The sequence below is a fragment of the Dipodomys merriami genome, unplaced genomic scaffold (assembly GCF_024711535.1).
Source record: "Dipodomys merriami isolate MVZ:Mamm:240054 unplaced genomic scaffold, mDipMer1.0.p SCAF_16, whole genome shotgun sequence".
Taxonomy (NCBI): Eukaryota; Metazoa; Chordata; class Mammalia; order Rodentia; family Heteromyidae; genus Dipodomys; species Dipodomys merriami.
Window position 1 is genome coordinate 9,263,672 of NW_027202937.1, and position 24,123 is coordinate 9,287,794.

At 52.0% G+C, this 24,123-nt stretch overlaps 1 protein-coding gene across 9 annotated transcripts in view; it reads right to left on the reverse strand.

Annotated features, from left to right (window-relative positions):
* The window catches only part of Anks1a (ankyrin repeat and sterile alpha motif domain containing 1A), a 186,949-nt gene that overhangs the window by 22,275 nt on the left and 140,551 nt on the right, over window positions 1–24,123 (reverse strand). For 2 of the 9 annotated variants that reach the window (XM_070023923.1, XM_070023924.1), the window contains 14 exons: window positions 22,042–22,148; window positions 14,215–14,313; window positions 13,364–13,516; window positions 13,114–13,221; window positions 11,669–11,830; window positions 10,405–10,530; window positions 10,004–10,075; window positions 9,758–9,844; window positions 6,479–6,616; window positions 5,444–5,614; window positions 4,999–5,097; window positions 4,346–4,443; window positions 4,121–4,249; window positions 2,986–3,978 (listed from right to left, as the gene is read on the reverse strand). In XM_070023923.1, coding sequence (XP_069880024.1) covers window positions 3,813–3,978; window positions 4,121–4,249; window positions 4,346–4,443; window positions 4,999–5,097; window positions 5,444–5,614; window positions 6,479–6,616; window positions 9,758–9,844; window positions 10,004–10,075; window positions 10,405–10,530; window positions 11,669–11,830; window positions 13,114–13,221; window positions 13,364–13,516; window positions 14,215–14,313; window positions 22,042–22,148 — 1,715 coding nt within the window. In that variant the 3' untranslated portion in view covers window positions 2,986–3,812. The other 7 variants (XM_070023925.1, XM_070023926.1, XR_011372212.1 and 4 more) reach the window with 6 other exon arrangements.

The following is a 24,123-nucleotide window of genomic DNA, read 5'->3' on the forward strand; positions in this document are numbered from 1 at the left end:
GGGGTGTTGGACAATCACCAGACTAGTGACTGTCTTTCTCAAAATATTTAATAAAGGGAACATTTCATAAAAACTCATGAATAGGAGCGCTCTGTGTTGGACAAGTAGGGGCTGGGACAAGTTGGAGCCACTGAGCTAGTTTCTAAGTCCTCTCCAGCCTTCCTGTGTAGGTAGGTGTCTTAGCCTTTCTGAGTCTTAAGACTCAGTCAGGTTATGCCAACTCAGAGGTGTGCAGAGCTAGTAACAGCAACTTTTAAAGCTGCTTGTGGAGTCTGGAATACAGACACACATCTGGAGCAGCAGGCCGGAGTGTGGCTCTAGCATTCATGAGGCTCTGGGTTCAAACGCCAGCACCATCACAAAATTTTTCAATTCATACTAAAAGAACTAAGGCCAGTTTGACATTGCTTCTCATTTATTAATTCAGTCTGTTCTAAATTGTACAGTTACGAAAATAACAAAACCGAAGCTGGAAGCCCAGAAATATTTACACTGTGTGTAGTGAGGTCAGTCTATGTTGTTGCACAGGTTGGCTGTGTTTGGTACCACAAGGTGTTTATAATTCAGACAAATTCAGACAGATAGACAATTCTATGTACAGTGAAACAAAAGGGGAAGTCATTCAAGTATCAAAATATGGAGACAAAGATTAAATAACATTTTTGTTACAGTTCATTGCCATGCCATTAGCAACAACGTTCTCGTGAACTGTGTTGTGCAGGCCTGGGCACCTCAAAAACCGACCAAGTTCAGACTAGTTTCTAATGTCTTGACGACCGCACCTATGCGTGATGCCTGTTCAACCCAAGGCTTCTCAGGGATCTCCCTAGGCGGGAAGTGCAGCGGTACAGATGCAGAGCTGGGCCTACTGCCCAGGGCAGCAGGCGAGCGGAGAGGATGGGAGGGGACAGGAGAGGCAAGCAGGGAGCCTGCGGCCAGCACAGGTACCGAGTGTGTCTTACAGCTCCCACCTGAACAGGCTCCTTCACATTACAGGCATGGCGACCAAGTTTGCCATACCTGCGTGTCCTGTGCTCGGGGGAAGCGTGAAAGCTAGGGCTGTTCCACTGGACACCTGTCTCGAAAGTTACTATATTCTTTCTAGGGACAGGAGTGATGACCCCAAGGCGCAGTGAAGGAGGAGGAAGAGAAAGCATAGGACAGGTCCAGTAACTTTCCTTTCTGGAATATTCACAAATAAACCAATCACAAAACAAGACCCAGAGCAGATTGACCAAGGCTTTCCAATAATGAAAACACCCTGAATATAAATAAGATATAGCAGCTTCAAGGGAAATAAATGCCTCCAGGCAATTTAAAAGCAGTACAGCTTGAGGAACTCATGGTAGTGTTTACACGTCTCCCTTCATGCCTGATGCCCTCCAGCAGAGCTGCCCAAGCTGTGCCTGGTCTGAGGGGCAAGGCAGAGGCGCCCAGCAGCAGGGCCATGCATCTTCAGGGGGATTCCTGCACAGCCTAAGCTGTGCCAGGGTGGGAAATGAAGTTTAACTTCCAGGTCCTTTTCAGTACCTCGCCATGAAGGACAGCTGGCCGCTGTTGCAGAGGGGTGTACTCCAGCATGGCTGTGCTGGGTGCAGAGCAAACAGGAGAACCACAGTTCCTACTTTCCACTTCTGCCCCTCCACTGTGGGGGGTGTCTGGTGTGCTTCCCTATGCAGGTGCACAGCAGAGTCATGATCTGCAGCCTTTGCTGGGAAGCACGAGTACCCATGCCAGGAATGGGATGAACTGAGGCCTATAAGGTACTTGAGGTGGAGGCAGGGACGGGCAGTGCTCCTCATTGCTCCTCACTCTGGAAGGGCCCGGACAGTGGCTGCCTTGGCTTTGCCTCTCTGCCCTATTGGAAGCAGGCACTCACACTTCTACTCAATTCCAGAAGGAAGACCATCACCCAAGTCACTATGAAAAGCAAAGCAAGCTGACAGAAAGATCTGAGCAGCAGGGCTGGGCCAGGACAACAGCCAGTCACTCCCAAGGCAACAAAAGCGGGGGAGGGGAACCAAAGAGACTGTCACGTGATCTAGCCTTTCCCACACCTGCACCAGAGGTACGTCCAGCTGTGGAGAATCAAACCAGTAATCTGGAGAATCCCAATGAGCCCTGTCCACCTACCTCCTCAGATGAGCCATAAATTGATAAGCAGCAATCTTCACTGACCTACCCGGAATGCCCCAAATGAAAACTGCTGCGTCTCTTTTTCGAGCTTGGCTGCACAGGATGCCCGAGAGCAGGGGGCAGCCAGCCTGGGGGCAGTCGCTGACCATCGGCAGTGAGCCGCAGGGAACCTCCTCCCGCCACCCTGACTTCCAGGCACCAGAAACTACAAGCTCATTTCTATTTGGCCACTGGACCTTCTCATGTGGGCCCCAAGAAAGATAATGGGAACCTTTGCTTTGGCCCAGAAGCCTTGTAAGGCTGTGTTTTTACCCAGCTCTAAACAGGGACGAGAAGTTAGGTGTGAACAGACTAAGAACTCAACTCTGCCCTGAGCCTACTCCTTCAACTCATGCTGCTCGCCCCTACAGCCCTGCTGTGCCAAGATCAAGGAGAGAGGGCTGCACAGACAGCCTTTTTGGCTGCTCTCAGTTCCTCTGTCCTCTGAACCCCTGGCCGTTTGTCTCAAATTGGCAGTTTTACCTAGAGGTTGAGCCAAGTATTAAAATTTCATTTTATAAAAAGGTTTTCTATTAAAAACATTTGTATTCTGAGCAAATCACGTCTTGGCCCTCTGGAGTGTCATGGGCTAGAGGCCTGGAATCGTCTCCGCAGCCGGGGCAGGACTCACTCTGAAAGACCTGGTGGTGCAGGCCCAGGCCAAGCAGCCGAGAGCAGCTCCTATAGGCAGGGGCTGGGCCTGGGTCTTCAGAGCTGCAGGCGAGGTGGTGGTGGTGGGGACGGAGCCTGTGCGCCCCACGTCTGTGTTTCTGCAGCACAGTGCGGTTCCTCAGTGGCTCAGCTTGGCAGAAGCAAACAATGGGGGAGGAAAGGGTTAACCAACAGGCCTACACAAGTGGAGGAAATGGAAAGGACACACAGAAGCAGAACGGAGGTCCCTCACAGCCGCCCCAGGCACCCTCCAAGGCCCACAGCCCACTGCTGCCTCTGGCCCAGTCATCTGCTCAGGAAGACCCAAGGACAGCAAGTGGCAGAAGGCCCCACCCTGGCTTATCACCTTGGCTGGTGAGTCTAACTTGGTGGCTTTCCTACTGTACACGGCTACATCTGTACCATTTCCTGCGGGAACTGCTTCCTTCCTGTCCCCTGCCATCTAATGTGAGCTGCCCGCATTGGAAAATGCAGGTTTCCTCCATGACTCAGCTCCGCGATGCCAGCTGCTGAAGCACTGAGGTGAGGAAGACTGAGAGACTGAGAGCTGAGAGAGGGTGCTCAGGGGAAGGCTGGATCACGGCTAGCTTGGGTCCCCACACATGAAGAAGCGTCAGAAAGCTCCCAGAGACAATGGAGGTGGCTTGGTGCAGGGCCCTGTGCTCAGGCAGCTCTGCTCTGAGGGAAGAAGGTGCACATGTGTGCAGGACACAGGCTTCCTTATGCTGGCTCCCACAGGATGTTCTCCTCGGTGAGCTGGACTCCAGAGCTGGGTCTAGGCCCTCCAGACCTGGGCCTCTATGGTACAGTCATGAGCGGTTGACCACAGGCACCCCCCACCCCCCTCCTTGGCATGGAGTTGTGTGTGTTCAGAGGCTCACTGTCCCACTTTGGAGCCAGCATGTGCCCAAGGGCCTGGCCTGTACCTCTGGCCTCCCACAAAGCACTCTGTCACATCACTGAGCTCAGGGTCTCACCAGGGCCTGACCAGGAGAGCAAGCCAGCCCGAGAGCAGCTGAGGGGAGCAGTGGCTGCAGCCAGCTGTGAACAAGTGCAGGGAATTCTGGCACTGGGTGGTCACAGTGGTTGGTTGTGTCAGGAAGGTGAAGACAGAGAGCTCTTGGCACCCAGCTGTGGCTCGGGATAGAAGAGACAGAGCCACTTCAGAAGGGCCACCAGTGGGGCCGTGTGGCTGGCCGTCCCTCCCCTTAGGCTCACAGGGCCTTCTGCAGAGCTGCCCTGGCACCCACCTCAAAGGCAACTTCCCCCTCACCTGTCCCCAGCCCAAAGGGAGAATTCACAGTGTTGGGTGGCACTGGGTACGGAGCTGGGAGTGCGGTGTCTAGAGCTGCTGCCAGGAGGAGGGCAGGTCCCAGCAGATGTGGGGCCATGGCGGCGGCAGCTGGAAGGAGTTGAGACAGCAGAAAGATCGGGTGGCAAAGGCACAGTGAGACTAGTGGAGACAGGGTGGGCTGTTTAGAAGATAGTGGTCTCATACTTGGTGCTGAGGCTCCGCTTAGAGTCTGGCTTTGGGTCCACAATCCAGGAGACACTGGCATGAGATGGGGCCTCTTGGTCTGTATCAGGTGGTTCCAGCTGCCAAACAAGGAAAAGGAGTGGAAAGTCAGCAGGACTCTGAACCAGGGGTAAACAGGGCCCAGTGTACTCTTCCCCCAAGCCAGGCTGAAGCCTCAAAGAGCAGGCTCCTAGAAGGTAGAGTGGGAATGTCACCTCACTGGAGCCTTTTAGGGATGGCTACTTCCAGGGACTGCTTCCCACAGGGATTTCTTGGGGCTACTCAGGTACAGGGACCTGGCCCTACTTAAGCTTCTTGGTCTAAACCCCAAGCTGGTCATAATGGTCAGGAAGGGGCTCTGGGGCTTGGTGACCCCAGCCCTCAAGTAGGGCAGAGTTCAGCCCAAGACAGGAGTGCAACAATCACCCCAGTCCTGTGGGGAGGACACAGAGAAATGGAGAGCAAAGCATACATGGGGAAAGGCAAGAGGGAATCTCAGGAAGAGAGAGGACATTGTCACGCGGGCAGAGGAAGAGGCCACCACACTCCGAGAAAGCTCACGGTGACTTCGGGTTGACGGACACACAGACAGCGTTCAGGGAGACGGACACACAGACAGCAGGAGGTGTAAAGACCTTGACTCCGGGACTAAGAGACGGCAGCGGTAGGTAGGAAGGACGGTGGGTGGTGCAGGTGTGACAGTAACAACAGCGACTATCGGGGGGCAGCGGCACCTGGGGCGCAGAGCAAAGCAGACACAGACACGAGGACGATGTCACCGGGCACTCACATGGCCATCCCCACTAGCCCCATGGTGGCCTTGTCCTGTGTTGGGCCCGGAAGAGGCAGGGGGTTTGGCAGTGCATTGGCAGAGGTCTGCCTACCTCATGCCAGATGAGCTCAGCTCTCCATATGGAGACCTGGCAGATGGTAGGGAGCTAAAGGGCCCACTTCCCTGGGAACAGCTGTGTGCAGGACGGGGGAAGGCCCTGCACTTGTCCAGCTCTGCCCTGAGCCCTGGAGTCCTGGGGAACAGGGAGCCACAGGGGAGGGGGAGGTGTTAGTAACGGCACCACGTACTGCAGACTTCCTCACGCCGACCCGAGGCTTAGGCACCGGTTTGGAAGATTTTGTTTCAATCATCTCAGCTGCAGAGGCCCCCAAGGTCCTGGACTTCTGGGCCTGCAGCGCCAGCTGATAGGCCACCTCGAATGCCTGCCCCAGTGTCAGGATGATCTCATAGGTCAGGTTCTAGGCGGAAGCAGAGCAGCACCTGAGTATGGGGTTAGGAGCTGCTTCCTCCCTTTGCTCTGATGCCTGCCCTGGCCTCACAGGCAACACAGAACAAATTTGTCTTAAAAACACAAATTTGTTCTAATGCAAGTGGGACTTAGGGAACAATCTGAGCAAAACACGTTTTGAATTTCCTTATGCATAATTCTATCTCAAAGAAATCCTGGGTGAAGGTAAAACCTGCAGCCACCTGGGCCAAACTTCATGAGAACACACCAGCCACCTCACATCCTGGGCCCTTTCCCCTCTTCCTCTCCTTGTTCCTGCTTGGCGGGTGGGTGGCTTTGCCTTGCTTCCACCTGTACTGCCTTTTCACACTGACTTGAGCTCTCTTCTCATAGAGAAGGACCTAGGGCTGGGAAGGTGGCTCAGTGGTAGAGCACTTGCCTTGCATGCTCGAGGCCCTGGGTTCGATTCCTCAGCACCACATAAGAAAAAAAAGCCGCAAGTGGTGCTGTGGCTCATGGTAGAGTGCTAGCCTTGAGCTGAAGAGCTGAGGGACAGCACCCAGGCCCAGAGTTCAGGCCCCACGACCGGACCAAAAAAAAAAAAAAAAAAAGAGAAGGACCTAGCCTCAGTGGGCCCATGGCTGGATAGGTGGATACTTCTGCAAATCGGCCTCTAGCTTTTCCCAAGATAGAATATGTATATTGCAGAACTAAAGATGTTTTGATTAAGTATTATCTTTAGTACAAGGAGCTTTCAACTCAATAATAATTCAATTTATGAGTACTGTGTATCTTGATCACTTGGGAGCCTGCATGGAACTGGGTGGTCCTAGGCCCTGGTTGCTACTGCTTTCTCATTTGCTGATACACTCACCACATCCACTGTGCTGAAAACATGGCAGTAGTGGTGGCTGGTCTGCAGGTCCTTGGTAATATAGGCAAAGGTGCACAGATCCTCTGGGTCCTGGGCTGCACAAGAAATGTTCCGGATCTCGTGCTCTGCGATGACATTCTGTTGGGGAAAGCATGTTCTGGAATTCATGGCTCCCTTGAGGTGTGCTCGAGCACTATCACCCCAAGCTTTTACCAGCATAGCACACTAGTTACGAGGGGAAAAAAAACCATTTTGTTTTCTCAGTAGGGGTGGGGTTTCCATTCTTCAAATGACTACCAAGTAGTAGTAAATGTTCACTGCCAACCATGCGCTCTCACCAGCCTTTGCCATCTTCCAGGGTGGGGGTGAAGTGGAAAGAGTGTCAGGAAGGTGGGACCCTGAAGTGGCAGGTCATGGGGAACCTTTTGTTCACTGAGAAACTCACCCTTAAAGGTCTCTGAGCACTGAAGCCAGCGGAACCCGCGTTGGGAGTTACTATGGGGACAGGTAGGGAGATGGAAGAAGAGATGAGAAAGGGCTTTGGAGTTGGCTGACTGGAGCCCAGTCTCTCACAGGGAGATGACTGCTATTAGGGTGAGTCCCTGCAAAAAGGGTCATGTAAGCCAGGCACAGGTGGCTTACACCTGTCATCCTAGCTACTCAGGAGGCAGAGATCTGAGGATCCTGGTTCAAAGCCAGCCTGGGCAGGGAAGTCTGTGAGACTCTTATCTACAATATACCACTTGAAAACCAGAAGTGGTGCTGTGGCTCAAGTGATAGAGTGCATGCCTTGAGCTGAAGAGCACAGGGACAGTGCCCAAGCTCAGATTTCAAGCCCCATGACGACAACGAACCAAAAAAAAAAAAAAAAAAAAAAAAAAAGATAGATAGATAGATAGATAGATAAGGTCATGTATTAAGGGCTTGATTCCAGCTGGTGGTAATATTGTGAAAAGTCTTAGAAGCTTCAGATGGTAAGGCCTGACTGGAGGAAGCAGGTGTACTTCTGATGGTCATACCTGGTCCCCAGTCCTTCCCTTTTTGCTTCCTGGCTGCCATGGAAAGCCAGGTTCCCCTGCTCCCACCACCAGGAAGTGCTGTGGCTTGGGACCATGGTGACAAGGTTAAGGGACCATGCCCTAAAACCTCTGAACCCATGAGCCAAACATATTCTTCCTCCTTTAAATGGATTCTCTTAGTATTTGGTCACAGCAGTGAAAAGTAACTAATATAGAAAACTGCTACCAGATTCACTGCTGGGATGCAACCTGACCATGTCGTTCTTAAGCCTTTGGAGCTGGTTGGGAGAGGAATGTGGAAAAGTTTGGAAATGTGAGAAGAACTTAATGGTCATTCTGGGGGGCCCTTGGAAGACCAGGATGCTGATGTAAGGACAGTAAAGATGGTGCTCAGGCTTCAGATGGGAATGAGGACTCTAGTGAGAGTTGGCCTCAAGTTCATTCATGTTACATTATAGCAAAGAACTTGGCTCCACTTTGTCCCTGTCCTGAGACTGAGGGAGGTCGAGTTTAAAGGGATGGAATATTTAATCTAGTGGGGGCAATTTCAGAGAAGCTCAGCGTTGGGCTGGGAAGTTGGCTCAGTGGTAGAGTGCTTGCCTTGCATGCCTGAGGCCCTGGGTTCGATTCCTCAGCACCACATAAGCAAAAAGAAAAAAGCTGGAAGTGACGCTGTGGCTCAAGTGGTAGAGCGCTAGCCTTGAGCTGAAGAGCTGAGGGACAGCACCCAGGCCCAGAGTCCAGGCCCCACGACCGACCAAAAAAAAAAAAAAAAAAAGAGAAGCTCAGCATTCAGGCTGTGGCCTGTTTACTGACAGCTGCTTTTAGTCAGGGTTACATTAAGAGGGAGAAAAATCAAGGCAGAAATAAATGAAAAACATGTAGTTTTTCTGTAGCTTTACAGAAGACATGGTTTCTGGAAAGAAAATTCATTTGAAAGATTTTCCCTTGAGAAGAAAGTACTTCCGGGCACTCTGCTCCATGAGGGCAACTAGGAATGTGTTTTACTTCATTTCTCAGTCCTGCGCAACCTAGGCACTCAGAGGCCAGAGCTGTGGTCTAAGGAGGCCTGGCTACTGCCTGAGGTCATGGAAAACTTGATGCTCGTTTTTCAGGTATGCAGAATGCAAGAGCTATAGGGTCATGGAGGTTTCCACCCAGATTTCAAAGGACAGACTGCAGGACAGGCAATATATGGCAGGGTCAGAGTTCCTGAAGATAGCCCCTGAAAAGGTAATGAAGTTGTGAGGCTGAAACTAAAGGCACATAGAGACCACAGAAAATTAAGGATACCAGGAATGCAAAACTCTTCTGAGAAGATGAAGGCAGCAAATAGAGCCAGTCCAAGAGAAAGGCCATGTGGGTTATAGTCAGCAAAGAGGCCATAAGGCTGCTCAAGTCTACTCAAACTCCTGACACAGTCCCCGAATGCCAGCCTTGCCAGCCTTGCCAGCCTTGGAGCTACAGGATTTAGTGTTTGCCCTGCTGGGGTTTTGGTCTTGCTTGTGAGGAAGTCTGACCTTTCCTTGCTATTATTCTATTGCTTCCTTTTGGGATGGGACTGCCACTTTATCTTGAGAGTAGGTTAATTTCTGATTTTTTTAATAGGGGCTGAGAGTTAAGAGTTTGCCTTGAGTCTCACAGGAAGGAGACTTTGAATTTGGACTTCAGAAAAACGTGTTAAGAATACAGGTATTCTTAGAGATGGACAAAATGAACCTGTATTATGAGATGAACATCTTTTGTAGGCCAGTAGAACATCATGGTTTGGATATGAAGTGTCCCCACAAAAGGATCATGTCATGGAGCTCTGGTTCCCTGGTGGCGCTATCTGGGGAGGTGCTGGAAACTTAAGAGGTGGGCCTGGCTGGAGGAAGTACGTCAGTGGAGATTTTCTAGTCCCTGTGCCTCCCTGTGTCTCTGTTTCCTGGCCACTCTGAGGTGAACAGCCTCTGCCACATGTTACCACGGCCATGATGTTCAGCCTCCCTGCAGACTAAGTAACAAGAGGTTATTGACTGAAAGCCACTAAGGACTGTAAGAAGGAATAAATGGGGGCTGGGAAGGTGGCTCAGTGGTAGAGCGCTTGCCTTGCATGCATGAGGCCCTGGGTTCGATTCCTCAGCACCACATAAGCAAAAAGAAAAAAAAAAGAAGAAGGAATAAATGCTTCCTCCCTTAAGTTGCTTTTCTCAAGAACTGGGTTAAAGCAGCACAAAGTCTGACCAACATCCACCAACGGTCCTCGTGAGAAGCCTACCTTGTTGGAAGCATCGATGAACTTGACACCTTTGTATGTGATGGACAGGATGATAGTGGGGATCTTCTTCATGTGCTCAGTGGATTTCTACAGGAAACAAGGGAGGTCCTGAGAATGCTCCTTCTCCTGATTCACAGCTCCTCCCAGCCTTCTGTGGCATGCAGCATGGCAAGACCAGGGGGCTGCAGCTGTGTTTCCATCTCCTGCTCTCTGTCCTAGCCGCCTCCTTCCCCACACACAACCTACCCGCATTTTGGCACAGGCGTCTTGTGTGGACTCTGTCCCTCGCAGATCTTTGATCAGCATGGAGCCTAGGTACTGTGGGAGGAGCAGTGGGCTTAGATACCTGTATTGCCACGCAGGGTGACCAGCCAAAGTGAGCGTCCCCCTATCAGGTGGTTACCTCTCAAAAACTCCTCCTCCTCTAACGCTAGCAGCAGAGCACCTCCCCCACCCCCCCCATTTTACTTTCTTAGGATCACTGTGCATTTTCCAGAGGCCTCTTCCCCTCCCCTCCGCTGCTGGGAATGGCTGCAGAGTAGAAGACAGCTTCTGGGATCTGGCCTTAAAGAGGGCCTGAGGGCCTCACGGGACTGGCTGAGAAGGAGCAGGGAGCAGGGAAAGCTGGGAGGGCAGGAACAACTCACATTGGCCTCATAACCACAGGACTCAAAGATGAGTTTCTCTGGTTGGTGTTGCCAGCTCTGCACAGGGGCGTATGGGGCAGCCAGGCTGGGGGGTCGCAGGGTCAGCTTGGCCTCCCGGGGTTCCTCCTGCAGAACACACACAGTTGGACATGGCTAACCTGCTGTAGGGAAGAGCTCACAAGCTCACTGATGGGCTCTACCATACTCAAGTGAGGACACCAGTGACACTAGTAAAGTGAGGGTCTAGTAAGGGCAGGGCCCAGATGAGCAACCAGAAGCACTGTGACAGGGGGAGCTGCTATTGACCCGAGAATAAAGCAGAGCAGCAGGGCTGCCAGGAAAGGTCTGTGGTGTCTAGGAGTCTTGGAAATGGGCATAGCCACCTAACAGGTTGTACAGGAGGAAACACAAGCTGTGGGTTGTTCTGCCTGAGTGGCAGGAGCTGGGGAGCACCATGGTGAAGACACACGTAGCTGCTGGAAGCAGCCAGGGGCAGTGTCGCGTCTGTGCAGGTGAGAGCAACGGGTACACAAGCAGGGTCCCAGCATAAGAGATGGACAGGAGGGAAAGGTTGAGAAACATTTTGGATTTCTATTTCCAGCAACATGCAGCCTCCATACAGAACAACTGAAACCGCTAGACACTATTTTCTACTCTAAAAACCGATGGCTGTGCTGTAGGGAAAGAAAGGAGACTAAACTTGGACTTCAAAATGGTGCCAACCCTGTCCTGGTCAGGCACCTTGCCGCATGTCCAGCTGTGCCCACCATGTGCCTCTGAAAGGCAGCAGAGGAGCAGACTAAGACCTGGCAGGTGCGATGGGAGAATGCTGGGCTGAAGAGGTTGCAGAGGAAGCTCTGGGGACCAAGCAGGGTGAGAGTAAAGGAGGCAGGGTGCGTGCGTGCGTGCGTACGTGCGTGTGTGTGTGTGTGTGTGTGTGTGTGTGTGTGTGTGTGTGTGTGTGTGTCTAGGATGGGGGTATGTAGACCAGCAGTCAATGGCAAATCACTGTAGGTCTCTGGGGCCCATAAACAACACAAAGCCTCTCCTGAGAAAACCCTGTGCCCACCTGTGGGGCTGGGTAGTGGGAGGCAGGCAGTTACAGAGGAGCCGTGTAGGTGTACCTGGGAGGGAGGGAGTCTGGGAGGCCCCTGGAACCTCACACAGTACACTGGGTAGGAAGTCAGCGGAGCAGGCTGACATCTCCTCCCAACCCTGATGCCAGCCCAACAGGGTGCTGGAAGGCCCTGGCCTGCCTGCCCACCTGGACTCGGCAGCGTTCTCGAGAGGATGCTGTGGGGTCATGTAGACTGTCATGCCGCCTCCAGCCTGTGTCCCCTGGAGGCAGCAGCAGGTCTGCTGACCGCCCGGCGCAGGAATCATTCTGGCTCAGTGGGGATGATGTCTGGGAGATTAAATCTTGGCACTGAAAGGAGAGAAACCATGAAGTTCACACCACCAGCCTAGCCTCAGATTGGAGGTATCGGCTGGTCCTGGGGACACACTGGAAATGGCTAGGGGCTGCAGAGTTAGGGGGACAGAAGAAGCAAGGATCTAGGGGGTCAACAGCAACTAAGGTGATATCAAATGCCCTACCAGCCAGAAACCTGCAGTGAAGGCTGGGACGGGGCCCTGCCTAGCTGGTGCAAGAAGAAAGCCTCTCTAGAGCTGCAAAGTCTTGAAGACCTTGTCCTGTGGGGACCTCGAACAGCCACAGGCTAAAAGACCCTTGAGAGAAGAGCCATACCCACAATGATCAGATATGAAATTATCTGTGGTGATCCACCATTGCTCTCTGTGTACTGAGCAGCACTGGCAGCCACAGCCTCCATGAGAGGACGCCACAATGTTAAGATCTAAGCTGTTGTCTGGCTCTTGGTTTAGGGCTGTCTTCAGCCTCCTCATGCGTAAAGCAGGAGAAACAGGGCCCACTTTCTGAGGTGCAGGTCCAGTCTCCGTTGTATGTTATCTACCATTACAATACAGCCCTATCTGGCAGATTCCATGAAGCCCAACCTAATCCAAGCCCAACCCATCCCTTGGCCTAAACAATGTGTCATCTGTGAGGTTCTGAAAGTGTAGGTTTCTCCCAATCCTGTCCCTGGAGGTACAAATCCCAGGGCTTGGGCCAGTAGGTGATGTCTTGTCAGAACCCTCAGCTTTGTCTTGAGCTCCTGAGCTGCTGGGTACAGAGCTGAATCTAACCCCTTGATGTGGTCCCAGTAATTCCTGAGACTATTTTATTTAGTCCTGTATTTAAACTGATTTTTTTTGGGGGGGTGGGGGTCGGTTGGAGGGCTTGAACTCTGAGCCTGGGCGCTTTTAGCTCTTCAACTCAAGGCTAGCACTCTACCACTTGAACCACAGCGCCACTTCCAGTTTTCTGGTGGTTTATTGGAGGTAAGAGTCTCATGGACTTTCCTGCCCGGGATGGCTTTGAACCGCGATCCTCAGCTCTCAGCCTCCTTGGTAGCTAGGATTACAGGCGTGAGCCACTGGCACCTGGTTTAAATTGATCTTTGATCACAGGCCATCTCAAACACTTTGGGATATAATTAATAATTAATAAATAACCAGTGTCGATGCATTTGTTTTGAGCTCAGTGAGAGAGGGCAGGAATGCCACCTTCTCTACAGAGGTCACATTGTCTCTGAGGAATTCCTAAAAATACAAAGCATGAGCATGTATGCCTTTCCTCCCCTCACTCACTCTCAGCTGGGAGAATCTCGGAGGCTTCTGGGGCGGCTCCTCGTAGGGTCTCTCAGCGAGGGAGGCGATGATGCGCTTGCGGTGGCCCAGCAGGTGGACCTTCAGGACCTGGCAGTGAGTGGGAGGAAGGCAGTCAGAGGTGACAGGACCCTTAGTTCCCTGCTCTCCACCTTCCCCCAGCCCTGCCTCCCACCATGGCTGTGTGGTCACCAAAGGAGGCATGCCTCAAGAGGGGTGTGCTGGCACTTACATTGACAAGCTCCAGCTCCCAGAGGTTCTTCACAGTGTCAATGGAGCTGTAGCCACTGGCCAGGAATGAGTGGATGTAGTCCTGCAGCCCCAGGGAGTCCAGCCAGGAGGTCACTGATGGGGGACTGTTTCCATCATAGCCTAGGGCCTTCACCTGCAGACCAAGAGGAAGCAATCACATCTTAGACTCACAGGATGAGAACTGATGACCTAGGGGAGACCAAGGAAGCCCCTTAGCACCTCAGCAACTTTTCCCTGGCACAGCCCTTTCTATCACTGTTCTGGGAGGTGGGAGCCACTAGATCTAGGGAAGGCAGCTTTGCAGCTGAGGTGAGATGGAGGAGAGTGTGTAGAATGCCTCCACCTGGGCTCTGAAGGGAGTCAGACACCTACAGGGACAACACAGTGGTGTGTGCTGTGGAGGGAGGAACCAGGGAAACATGGGGATTACCACTAGGCCTGGGCCTAATAGCTCCTGTACCATGGGGAGACAGTGCTGTCTCTGCTGCCATCTCCTCCAAGGCCTCTTGGGGGTCAGGATGGGCCGGCCTGGGCTCCAGTGACACACCAAGCCTGTGGTACCAGGCTCCTGTACTGGGAACACCCATAGAAGCTCCCCCGTCAGCCTGACAGGGTATCCACGGTCCCTTGATCTCTGCCATTTTCTAGGCCTGCAACTTCGTGAGGAAAGGAACAGGGCTATGAGCCCTACTGGGCTTGAAGGAGGGCAGATGCTACCTGGTGAGATCTACATGTACCACAGCCAAGCTTGTCCTGGTTCTTGGTTTAGGGGTATCAGGGAGATGGCACTGGCCCTGGCCTGGGCTGAGGCTGCAGGCTGTGGGTAGTCACCTTGGGCAGGGAGCGGGCAGCCTGCAGCAACTTCCGCCGGTGCTGTGCATCACTGATGCCAATCTCCCTCAGGTCCTGCTCTTCCATCACATTAGACCCCTGAGCACACAGAGGAAGATGTTAGGGAGTTTTGAACTGATGGCTGGCCAGGTCAGCCTTTCATAGCCCAATGCCAGAACCAAGAGGGAGAGAGACTGGGGTTCTTAGGCAGGAGGACAGTGTAAGCTGTATTGGGATGAGAGTCTAACCCAGGTCAGCTCCCTGGGCAGCCCATTATCCTGAGGGTTTCCAGGAACCCTGCCACCAGCTACTTTGTTAGCATCCCAAAGGACATTCTAAGATCTTTAGGATTGTATGCCAGGAAAAGCAGATCATATACACACCAGGGCAGGGTATAGAAAGGACAGCCACCACCCTAGGCAATTTCCTGCCATTCCCAGAACCAACACTGAGGCTAAGTGATCATGCTTAGGGATGTGCGCCTAGATAGGCAGGAGAGGGCACATCTGTTTCCCATCCTGGCCCAGGCCCTAGGAAAACCACTGGGAGAGATGATAGGGCTCTCTGTTGGTCACCCCAAATCTTATTAAGGACAAGAAAGGGAAAAGCAGCATCTCCAGCTTGTGCACACCCACCCATCCAGGGGAGTCAGGGCTTTCTCCAGGCCAGCAGCTTCCAAAGGCAGCTGTGGCCCTGAGGCTAAAGGACTAGTTCCCTGTATGAGTGAAGCCATGTCAGGGCTCTCACAGGGTTAAACAGCAGATTGCCTGGGCCTGGGAACTGACCCCTGACAGGGACCAGGTGCACTATGACTTCTCTTACTTGCATCTGCCCACCATTGCCTGGCTGAGCTGACCTTGCCTCCGCTGGGGCTGACAATGCTTCCAAGATGGCCCACATAAACACTGCCTCCCTCAACCTAGCTGGTGACAGGAGGTACTCACATTTTCCTGCTTTCCTGACCATCCTGAACCCCACTCAGACCTTGTCTCCCTTCAAGGGAGAGGCTGTCCTGGTAAAAGCCATTGGGAAGAAGCACAACTTATCTCACTCCTAGTTCCTGAAGCCTCCTGATGGCTCCTGGCCGTGGCCTTTAGGAGTTGCTCTCTGGGAGGTGCACAGGGCTGGAGGAGCAATCTTCCCAGTTAAAGGGAAACACTTCTCACCCATGTCATCTCTCCCAAGCACATTGTGAGTCTCCCTGTTTCCTCTGTGGACCAATGTGACATTCATCTCATCTGCCTGCTCCTGTCTTCCTGGAATACCTTTCTTTTTTTAAGTCTTGGCTGAGTTCGAGGTGCCATATTTACCCCTTAATCAGCAGTAGTTGCTGGTCCTGAGTCAGTCTGGAGTCAAGAGGGGTTGGCCTTTGCCGGGTGCCGGTGGCTCACGCCTGTAATCCTAGCTACTCAGGAGGTTGACATCTGAGGAGTGCAGTTCAAAGTCAGCCCAGGCAAGAAAGTAAGTGAGATTCTTATCTCCAATAAACCACCAGAAAACCAGAAGTGGTGCTGTGGCTCAAGTTGTAGAGTGCTAGTCTTGAGCTGAAGAGCTGAGGGACAGCGCCTAAGGCCAGATTTCAAGCCCCACAGCCAACAACAACAAAAAGGTGTGTGTGTGGGGTTTGGCCTCAAGCTGTCCATACTCCATGTCAATGTGTGGTTTCAAGCTCTGCTGCTGTGTCACATTCTGAGCTTATGCCATGAAGGAAGGACGCTGAATGGAATCTGCATCAGAAGACACACGAGAAAAGAGGAACCAGCCTCAAGTTCTAGGGAAGGACTTGGAGAAGTCAGCTCTCCTGGGTTCCTCACCTCTAGGAAGAATGGTGAGTTTCCTCTTGCACTTTCCCCATCCACTTTATACAACCTGTGCAAATAGGTGGCAAGAGCAACTGCCACCATAGGCCAGGCTATGGTTTGACTAAGGGAACACATAGACATCTGGGATACCAGGAAGGACACCTCCATTACCGTTCACAACCAGTAGAAGCCATGAAAGAGGGAGTGGCTGCTAGCACAATTTCATATTAAAGAATAGCCAATTTAAGCCAGGAGCTGGTGGCTCATGCCTGTAATCCTAGCTACTCAGAAGACTGATACTTGAGGATTGCAATCCAAAGCCAGCCCAGGCAGAAAAGTCTATGAGAGTCTGATCTCCAATAAAAAAGCTTGAAGTGGTACTGTGGCTCAAGTGGTAGAGCGCTAGTTTTGAGCAAATTTGCTCAGGGACAGTACCCAGGCTCAGAGTTCAAGCCTCAGGATCAGCAAAAAAACAAAACAAAACAAAAACAAAAACAAAAAAAGCCGGTTTGGTGAGCAGACAAAAACATGCTTAGGTTTCCTTCTTTTATAAAGGGCACAGAGTAGGCCAGAGCAGACTGGAGCAATTAGAATTGGCTCCTGAATTAACCAGCTGCCATCACTCTCTAACTCCACATGCTGGGCTAGGAGGGCCTTGGAAATGGCACAGAGTGGCCTGCTCCTTCTCCACGTAAGAGGACTGCTTAGGTCCAAGGGTGGCCTGTGAGCCCAGGAGGTCCAGGCTAGCAGTGTCAACTCCTGGGATACTTGAGGAGTCTGGCCCTCAGATGACAAGATTTAGTTAGTCTAGGATACAGGAGTGTTCCTTTCCCAGCCTTGGCTCCACCAATCCTGCTTTGGGCTCTACTTTAACTGGATACAGAGTTTCTGCACAGCAGTGGCTAATACAGTGATTGGCAGAGAGCTGGGTGCAGAGGCTGGCAGACTATGTAATTGTGCAGTTACTCAGTACACACAGCATAGCACCAGGGTGTACCCTGCTCAGGATGGACCTAGAAAGGAAGAAGACAAAGGAGGAGGTATGGTAGAAGCATGGGGCTAGGGCAGGAACTGGAAGGGCATCTCAGGGGTTTGAGAGCTGTATGGGAAATTACACAGAAGCCAATAAAAAGGTGTCTTCAGCCCCATCAGGGCTCACTCTATGTCACCTGTCAGCTCTCTACAACATGGAGACCATGGTAGAAACCTATGGAAAAAGAAGCCAAGAGGAGGAGCAGGAGTCTTCCTGACCATGGCCTAAGAAGTAACACCTTTGTGATGAAGATTGTTTCTAACCCATCCCAAGCCTGCCATGGGCTCATTTCCACTTTCCCATATCTACTCCAGCCCACCATACCAGCTCTGTCATGCTCTGGAGGCCAAAGTGCACCTGGACTTAGGGGATTTCTATCCAGTGAGGGCCACAGCATTGTAGACTTCAGGACTCCCTCATATGTGGTTTTAAGCCCATCTCTCCTGCCTTACCAAGGGACTAGCCATGCACTATTCTTAAGCCAGCCCTCCTTTCCCACCACAGATAAGCTCTGCCCCTGCTTACCTACCTTCTTCTTCTTCTTTTTTTTTTTTTTTTTTTTTTGGTCGGTCGTGGGGCTTGAACTCTGGGCCTGGGTGCTGTCCCTCAGCTCTTCAGCTCAAGGCGAGCACTCTACCACTTGTGCTACAGCGCCACTTCCGGTTTTCTGGTGGTTTATTGGAGATAGGAGTCTCACGGTCTCTCCTGCCCGGATTGGCTTTGAACCGCGATCCTCAGATCTCAGCCTCCTGAGTAGCTAGGATTACAGGCGTGAGCCACCAGCGCCCGGCTTACCTACCTTCTCTCTAGACTTTTCCCAAATCCCAAGTCCCAGGGCCAAGGCTGGACACACAAGTTGGTGTCTCTGCCCTCTGAGGTCCCACCTGCAGCTTCAGGCCAGGTATGGAGAAGCCTGGTAAGCTCAGGCTCTTCCCCTCTGTTCCCGCAGCACTAAGAACCTCCATCTCAGCCCAACATTTGGCTGCTCTATCGCTTTAGGTACTGTTTCCCCATCTGGACCATAATGCTCCTTAAAATACCATATTACCTGCTGTTCTGACTTAATGTCCATTCATGGTAGGATGGGGAAAACAGACTATGCATCACAAAGGAAAGTGAAGCCATTCCTTTGCTACCCACCAAAAACACTATGGCTTCTTCCCTCTCACATCCTATGCATAGATAGTGGATGTTTCTTTGTGAAGCATTAAGATCATATTGCAGCTGGGTGCCAGCTACTCAGAAGGCTGAGATCTGAAGATTGTGATTAAAAGCCAGCCCGTACAGGAAAGTCCAGGAGCCTCTCCAATTAACCACAAAAAGCTGAAAATGATCTGTGGCTTAAGTGGTATAGTGCTAGTTTTGAGCAAAAAAGCTCACAGACAGTACCCAGGCTCTGAGTTCAAGCCCCAGGCCTCGCACAGGCTCGTGCACACACACACACATACACACGCGCGCGCGCGCACACACACACACACACACACACACACACACACACACCATAGTGCATAGGTTTTAGGGGTTCCATTTCGCGCGCGCACACACACACACACACACACACACAATGCACAGGTTTTAGGGGCTCCATTTCTCCACTCAGCAATATGAACACTACCCATATCAGGTAATCCTTCAAAACAGTTCTTAAGGTCTGTCATAATACTCCAGTTTCAGACCACCATCATGTATGCAATCAATGCTTTTGTGCTGAGAGGTGAGTGCTGAACGAGTAACCCAGAGCTATACATGTGCCAGCCACTAGTGCAGATTAAATGCATTTCCTTCTATATCCTAAAAAGCCCATTTCCTCTGACAAAAATGTGGTGGTAAGGGAGCTGCAACGGGCATGCCATTAGGCAGGCTGGCAGATATGGGAACCACCTTCCTGTGCATGTCTTCCTGGCCCTGGTGTCGTCCTATTAGGTCCCATCAGTGGAAACCCTCACTGCCCTGGCTCTGACCCCTCCAAATCAAAAGGCAAGAGTAATAGAGAATTAAGTCCATGTAAGACTTAGGAAGTCAAAAGAGAAGCCTTCAATTTCCTAAAAGGCTTAAATGTGTTCTGTGAGGCCCAAAAGGTGAGCTTAAGACCCATGGGCAGGGCTGAGAATGTGGCTTAGTGGTAGAGTGCTTGCCTAGCATGCATGGAGCCCTGAGTTCTATTCCTCAGTACCAGAAAGTGGCGCTGTGGCTCAAATGGTAGAGTGCTAACCTCAAGCAAAAGAAGCTCAGGGGACAGTGCCCAGGCCCTGAATTCAAGCTCCAGGTCTGGGGAAAAAAAAAAAAAAAGCCCATGGGCAGAAGGCATGAAACAGATTTTTGACTCAATATAAAGAATCTGAATCAAGGCTGAACAATGCAATGAATGCTCTGCAATTTCATCGTCATAATGTGGTAAATCCTGGTCACTGGAAGACAGCAGAGTAAATTATCCAACTTCAGGCACAAGAAGTATAAGCAGACCACATGACAGTAAAGTCTCTTCACCCTGAGATGGAGCTGCATGGCATCATAGGGAACCTGCACTCCTGTCAGAGGGCACTTCCACAGCAGTACCCCAGATGTTCCCAACACATCTGGAGCCTTCTTTGCATCCAGAAGAGTATCTTCAGGGTATTTCAGATCCAAGGGGAATATTCATATCTTACTGCAAACCAAACTATGTAGAAATGAACCACAGCTAACACGACAGAAACACCATAAGCAATAAGATAATGTTTGTGCTCCCCCTGCTCCTCCTGGTTGCAAAACTTAATCAGCTTTAGGGCCCATCTGGCAGTTGACATGCAATTATCCAGGATGCTGAGCATGGCTACTCAGGCTATTCCAGGTATCTGAAGTAACATGCCCAGCCCAGCAGAGGCTGCTGCTACCCAATACACCCAAAGCCATGAAGGGCCAGGAAGGGCTGTGCAGCTGGAATCCTGCAGCAAGGGTCCTCTGGACAGGGAAAAGTACATCCTAGCAGAGCTCTGCACCTTTGTGGACATCTGGCCCAGGGCCACACTTCCCCAAATGTCCACTCTCTAGACTGGCCAGGCAGGGGTAGGGAGGCGGTTCTAGGGAGTCTCAGGGATTTTCAAGGGCTGGGCACCTAACCCTTTCCAAAATTAGCAAAAGAGAGCTGAGAGAACTCAGAGCTCAGCCTCTGCACCTCTGAAGTACTGGAAAGGTAGTCTGTGATCCCCAACCACTCTCACTTGCCCGTCAAATGGGCAGCCCGATGAAAGGGTGCACTTGGACAGGGAAAGCCCTCAGTGTCAGGGGCTACCCAGCCCTGCTCACTGGTTGAGCCCATCTCCTCTGTCCCATTCTGACTTGTTTGTTCTTTCTTAAAGAACATGGTGAGTCAGGACATAATAATCACAAGTATACTTAAACTTTTTAAAAGAAAGAAAAATAAGCCAGGTGTTGGTGACTCATGCCTGTAATCTTAGCTACTCAGGAGGCTGAGATTTGAGGGTCACGGTTCAAAGCCAGTCCAGGCAGGAAAGACCACGAGACTCCGATCTCCAATAAACCACCAGAAAACCGGAAGTGGTGCTGTAGCTCAAGTGGTAGAGTGCTCACCTTGAGCTGAAGAGCTGAGGGACAGCACCCAGGCCCAGAGTTCAAGCCCCATGGCCAACAAGAAAAAAAAAAGAAAAAGAAAAAGAAAAAGGGCTATTTTAATACTTAAAGATTTTTAAAAGCAGAAGGATCACCAGCCTGAAGCAGGCTTTGGGAGGGTGGTTTGTTGCAGACTTCCTTGCTGTCCTGGAGGCAGAGCTGGCTTGAGTGAGGTGAGCAGTCTCGGTCAGGGCTCCTCTCCAGGCAGGCACCAAACTCAACCTACACTGGCTCTGCTGCATGCAGAGGGCAAGGCGGGGAGTGGGTGCTGGCTCAGACCATTACCTCTCAATTGAGGCACAGAGCACACACACACAGCTGACAGTATCTTCTGGGGGCAGCTTACATCCTAAGCTGGGGACAGACTTTCTGGACAGTAAAGGGGATCAGGGCAGTGTGAGGATTGCTAGATCCACCTCAAATCAAACTTCCCAGATGATTCACGTCTACACCCCTGTACAAGGAGGCCATGTAACACGGCAGTTAGCACATGGCCTCTGGACCCAGACCACATGAGTGCGCATTTCTACTCTGCCCATTACTAGCAGTGTGCCCCTGGGCAAGCCACTTAACCTCTGCACACTTCCTGGCATGAAATATCAGCACACACCTCAGGGCTGCTGGGAAGTCACTGAGCTAACACACAAACCTCTAGACCAGCCACAAACGTCAGCAGTCTGGGCCAAAGGCCCACTCCTGGGGATGCGGAGGCTCTTGACTGGCCCGTGCCCAGGCCACACCTTGCACAGCTTCTAGAGGATGGAACCTTGCCCTGAGTCACTTTTTAGGATGATGGAGGGAACACTAGCTCCTAAGCCCAGAGTCCCAGCTGGGACCCTACTCCACAGGGAGCCAGAGAGACCCCCTTGTATTCTCAAAGAGTGTGGAATGACACCTCAGCAAAGCAACAGCCTCTCTCAAGGCACCTCAGAGACCAGGAGAACATGAAACCATGCAGTGCTGGGCCAGAAGGAGCCATTGCTTCAGTGATAATTCACTGATAGCAAATTTTGGGAATTCTTGATCTTTAGCTGAGACAGGACATGGAGTCACCAGGGGGAATCTGGTTGTTTAATCACCAAAGCTCCTGGTACAGCATGTGGACTGAGTTCTGAGAGGGAGCATGGTGAAGGGTGAGGGTCTGAGTCTGGGATGCTCCTGAGGCTCTTCTCATGGATGTCAGGACAGAGGTAGAAGGGATCAATGTCTGGAAAGCAGGCACATGGATTCAGCTGACTTCCTGGTGTCCACATCACCTCTGTTAGCTCTTCCCTGGGACACAGTGCTATATACAGTTTAAAACTCCAGCAGGGCTGGTGAGACTGGGAGGCACCAAGGAGTACCAGTACCAGCATGGTTGCAAAGTGGCCTGTAGGCACTTACCAGAAAGCGGACATCGTCAAAGCCATTCAGAAGCAGCTTGCTCTCATACTGCTGCAGCCCGATCGACTCCAGCCACTCCCCGACGCTCTGCTCCAGCGTCCGAGAACCTGACGAGAGAGGAATCGGCAGACGCTTGAAAAGGGAAAACCCATTAAGGCGGTAGCAGCGGCACTCAGAGGAAGACAGATGGCACTGCCACATCATCGTCATTACCATAAAGCAGCCAAACTAAGTACAAGAGACCAGAGAGCAGCAGACACACAGCTTGTCTTCTGTGTGCAGACCAGGGACAGGACTGCCCGGCACCACACACAACTACCCCACCTTGGGCGGCTGCTGCCCACTCACACCCCTGGGGTCAAAGCTGCTCCTGGGCCACTGTGGCACATGCACGATCTTGCCCCCAGGTCAGGGGAAGCCAACCCCCAACAGTCTCCAGGGCAACTCCTCATCAGTGTTCACACTGAGGCGTGGCACAAAGTCTGTCCCCAAAGGCATAAGAGGGGGCCGGGGGAACTCCTAAAGGCCTGCAAGCCTGGCCGCTCCTCTCATCCATGCAACTTCTGGAGCCCCTTGGGGGGCAAGTTCTGTGACCTTGCAGCAGAAACTGGTCAGGAGAGAGCACACATCTTCATGCAGCTGAGGGGCACAGGCACACAGCGAGGGCTCCAGGAAGGAAGCAGCGGCTGCTGTTCACAAGGACCCAGCACATGCAACACAAGCAGCACAGAACACGGCAGGGGGAGAAAAGAGACTTTTACTTGTTTTCCCCCAGCAGTCTCGGAATAAGCAAACCATGGCCCCGGCCCTGTGTACTCAGAGGCTCAAGGCAGCCAGGGGCCAAGTGGGGCACAAGGGCCAGGGTGCAGGACCAGGCTCAGGTGTGGCTCTGCTGGAACAGTAGCATGGTGTTCCACCCGACTGTGTGGCCAGAAGACTAGGGCCCATCCACGGCTAGACTGGTGGCCAGTGAGTGGAGCATCTCTGGGGCCAGGGCGCTGGTTGAAGAGCTGCCTTCCTGGATTGGGCTGGCTTCCAGGGGCTGGGCGTTCATTTTCTTCCTCTGATAGTGGCTGTTCCTGTGACTTGCCTGCCTTGCTCCAGTAGAAAGCAGGCAGGCAGAATTCAGTTCTTGACTAAAGAAGACAAAACCCAACCAGATAAAAGAGAGAAAAGGAAGCGGTTCTCTGTTAGTCAAGCTGCGGCAGCTGAAGTCCCTTCACGTTCTGGGGTGCTCTTTCTTTGGCTGAGTGATAAAGACGCAGCTGTCTTCCCGGGTCTCCGATCTTGTCAGTCTCCTCTCTGGATGACATTTATTTGCAATGCTCTTTGGTCAGGACAGGAATTGTGGTGATGCAGGGGAACAAAGTTCAGCCCTTCCCTGCATGTTCTGAGCCAAATGCCTTTACCCCCACCTACTTCTCTGGTTCTTGTGGCAAGAACAGGCACAAGGAGGAAAAGGGAAAAGGGGAGGAAAAAAGAAGATGCAAGGCAGGAAAAATAACCACAAAAACATCACCTCCAAGGAACTCTTGACACGATGAATGTCATGCTGCCAAAGTCATTCTGCCATTCTCCGGCACTCTGCCCTTCAGGGCAGGACAATGCAAGTTGCTTGGTTATCTTAAGAAACCCTCTGCCTCCCCTCCTATGTCTTCTGTTGAATAGATAGTAGTCAGGAAGCCAGTGCCCTCTAGATGCAGCTGCAGCAGTCTAGGGGCTCATGGAGTGCCCCTGTCCTTGAACGGGGAAGACTGCTCCAGGAACCTAGGCGGCAGGCTCTTGAATGTCCAAGAAGTCCCGTGGTCCCGGCTGCTGATTCATTCCTGCTTTAATCCCCCAGTCCGGCAGCTGTGGTCCTGCCTGCTGCTGGTGAATGTGTGCTCACAGAGCTGCAGCACAATGCTTTGTCTAAAGGCTCCTGGGCTCCACGCTGCCTGCTGCCAGCTCCACAGTCCTTGCTCTTTCTCATGTCTGGCCCTCCCCTCCCCTCCCTCCCTTCTCTCCCTCCCCCACTTCTATACTCAGGAAAATACATCAGGGATCGGACATCGGAGCAGAAGCTGCCGCTGCCGCTGCCGC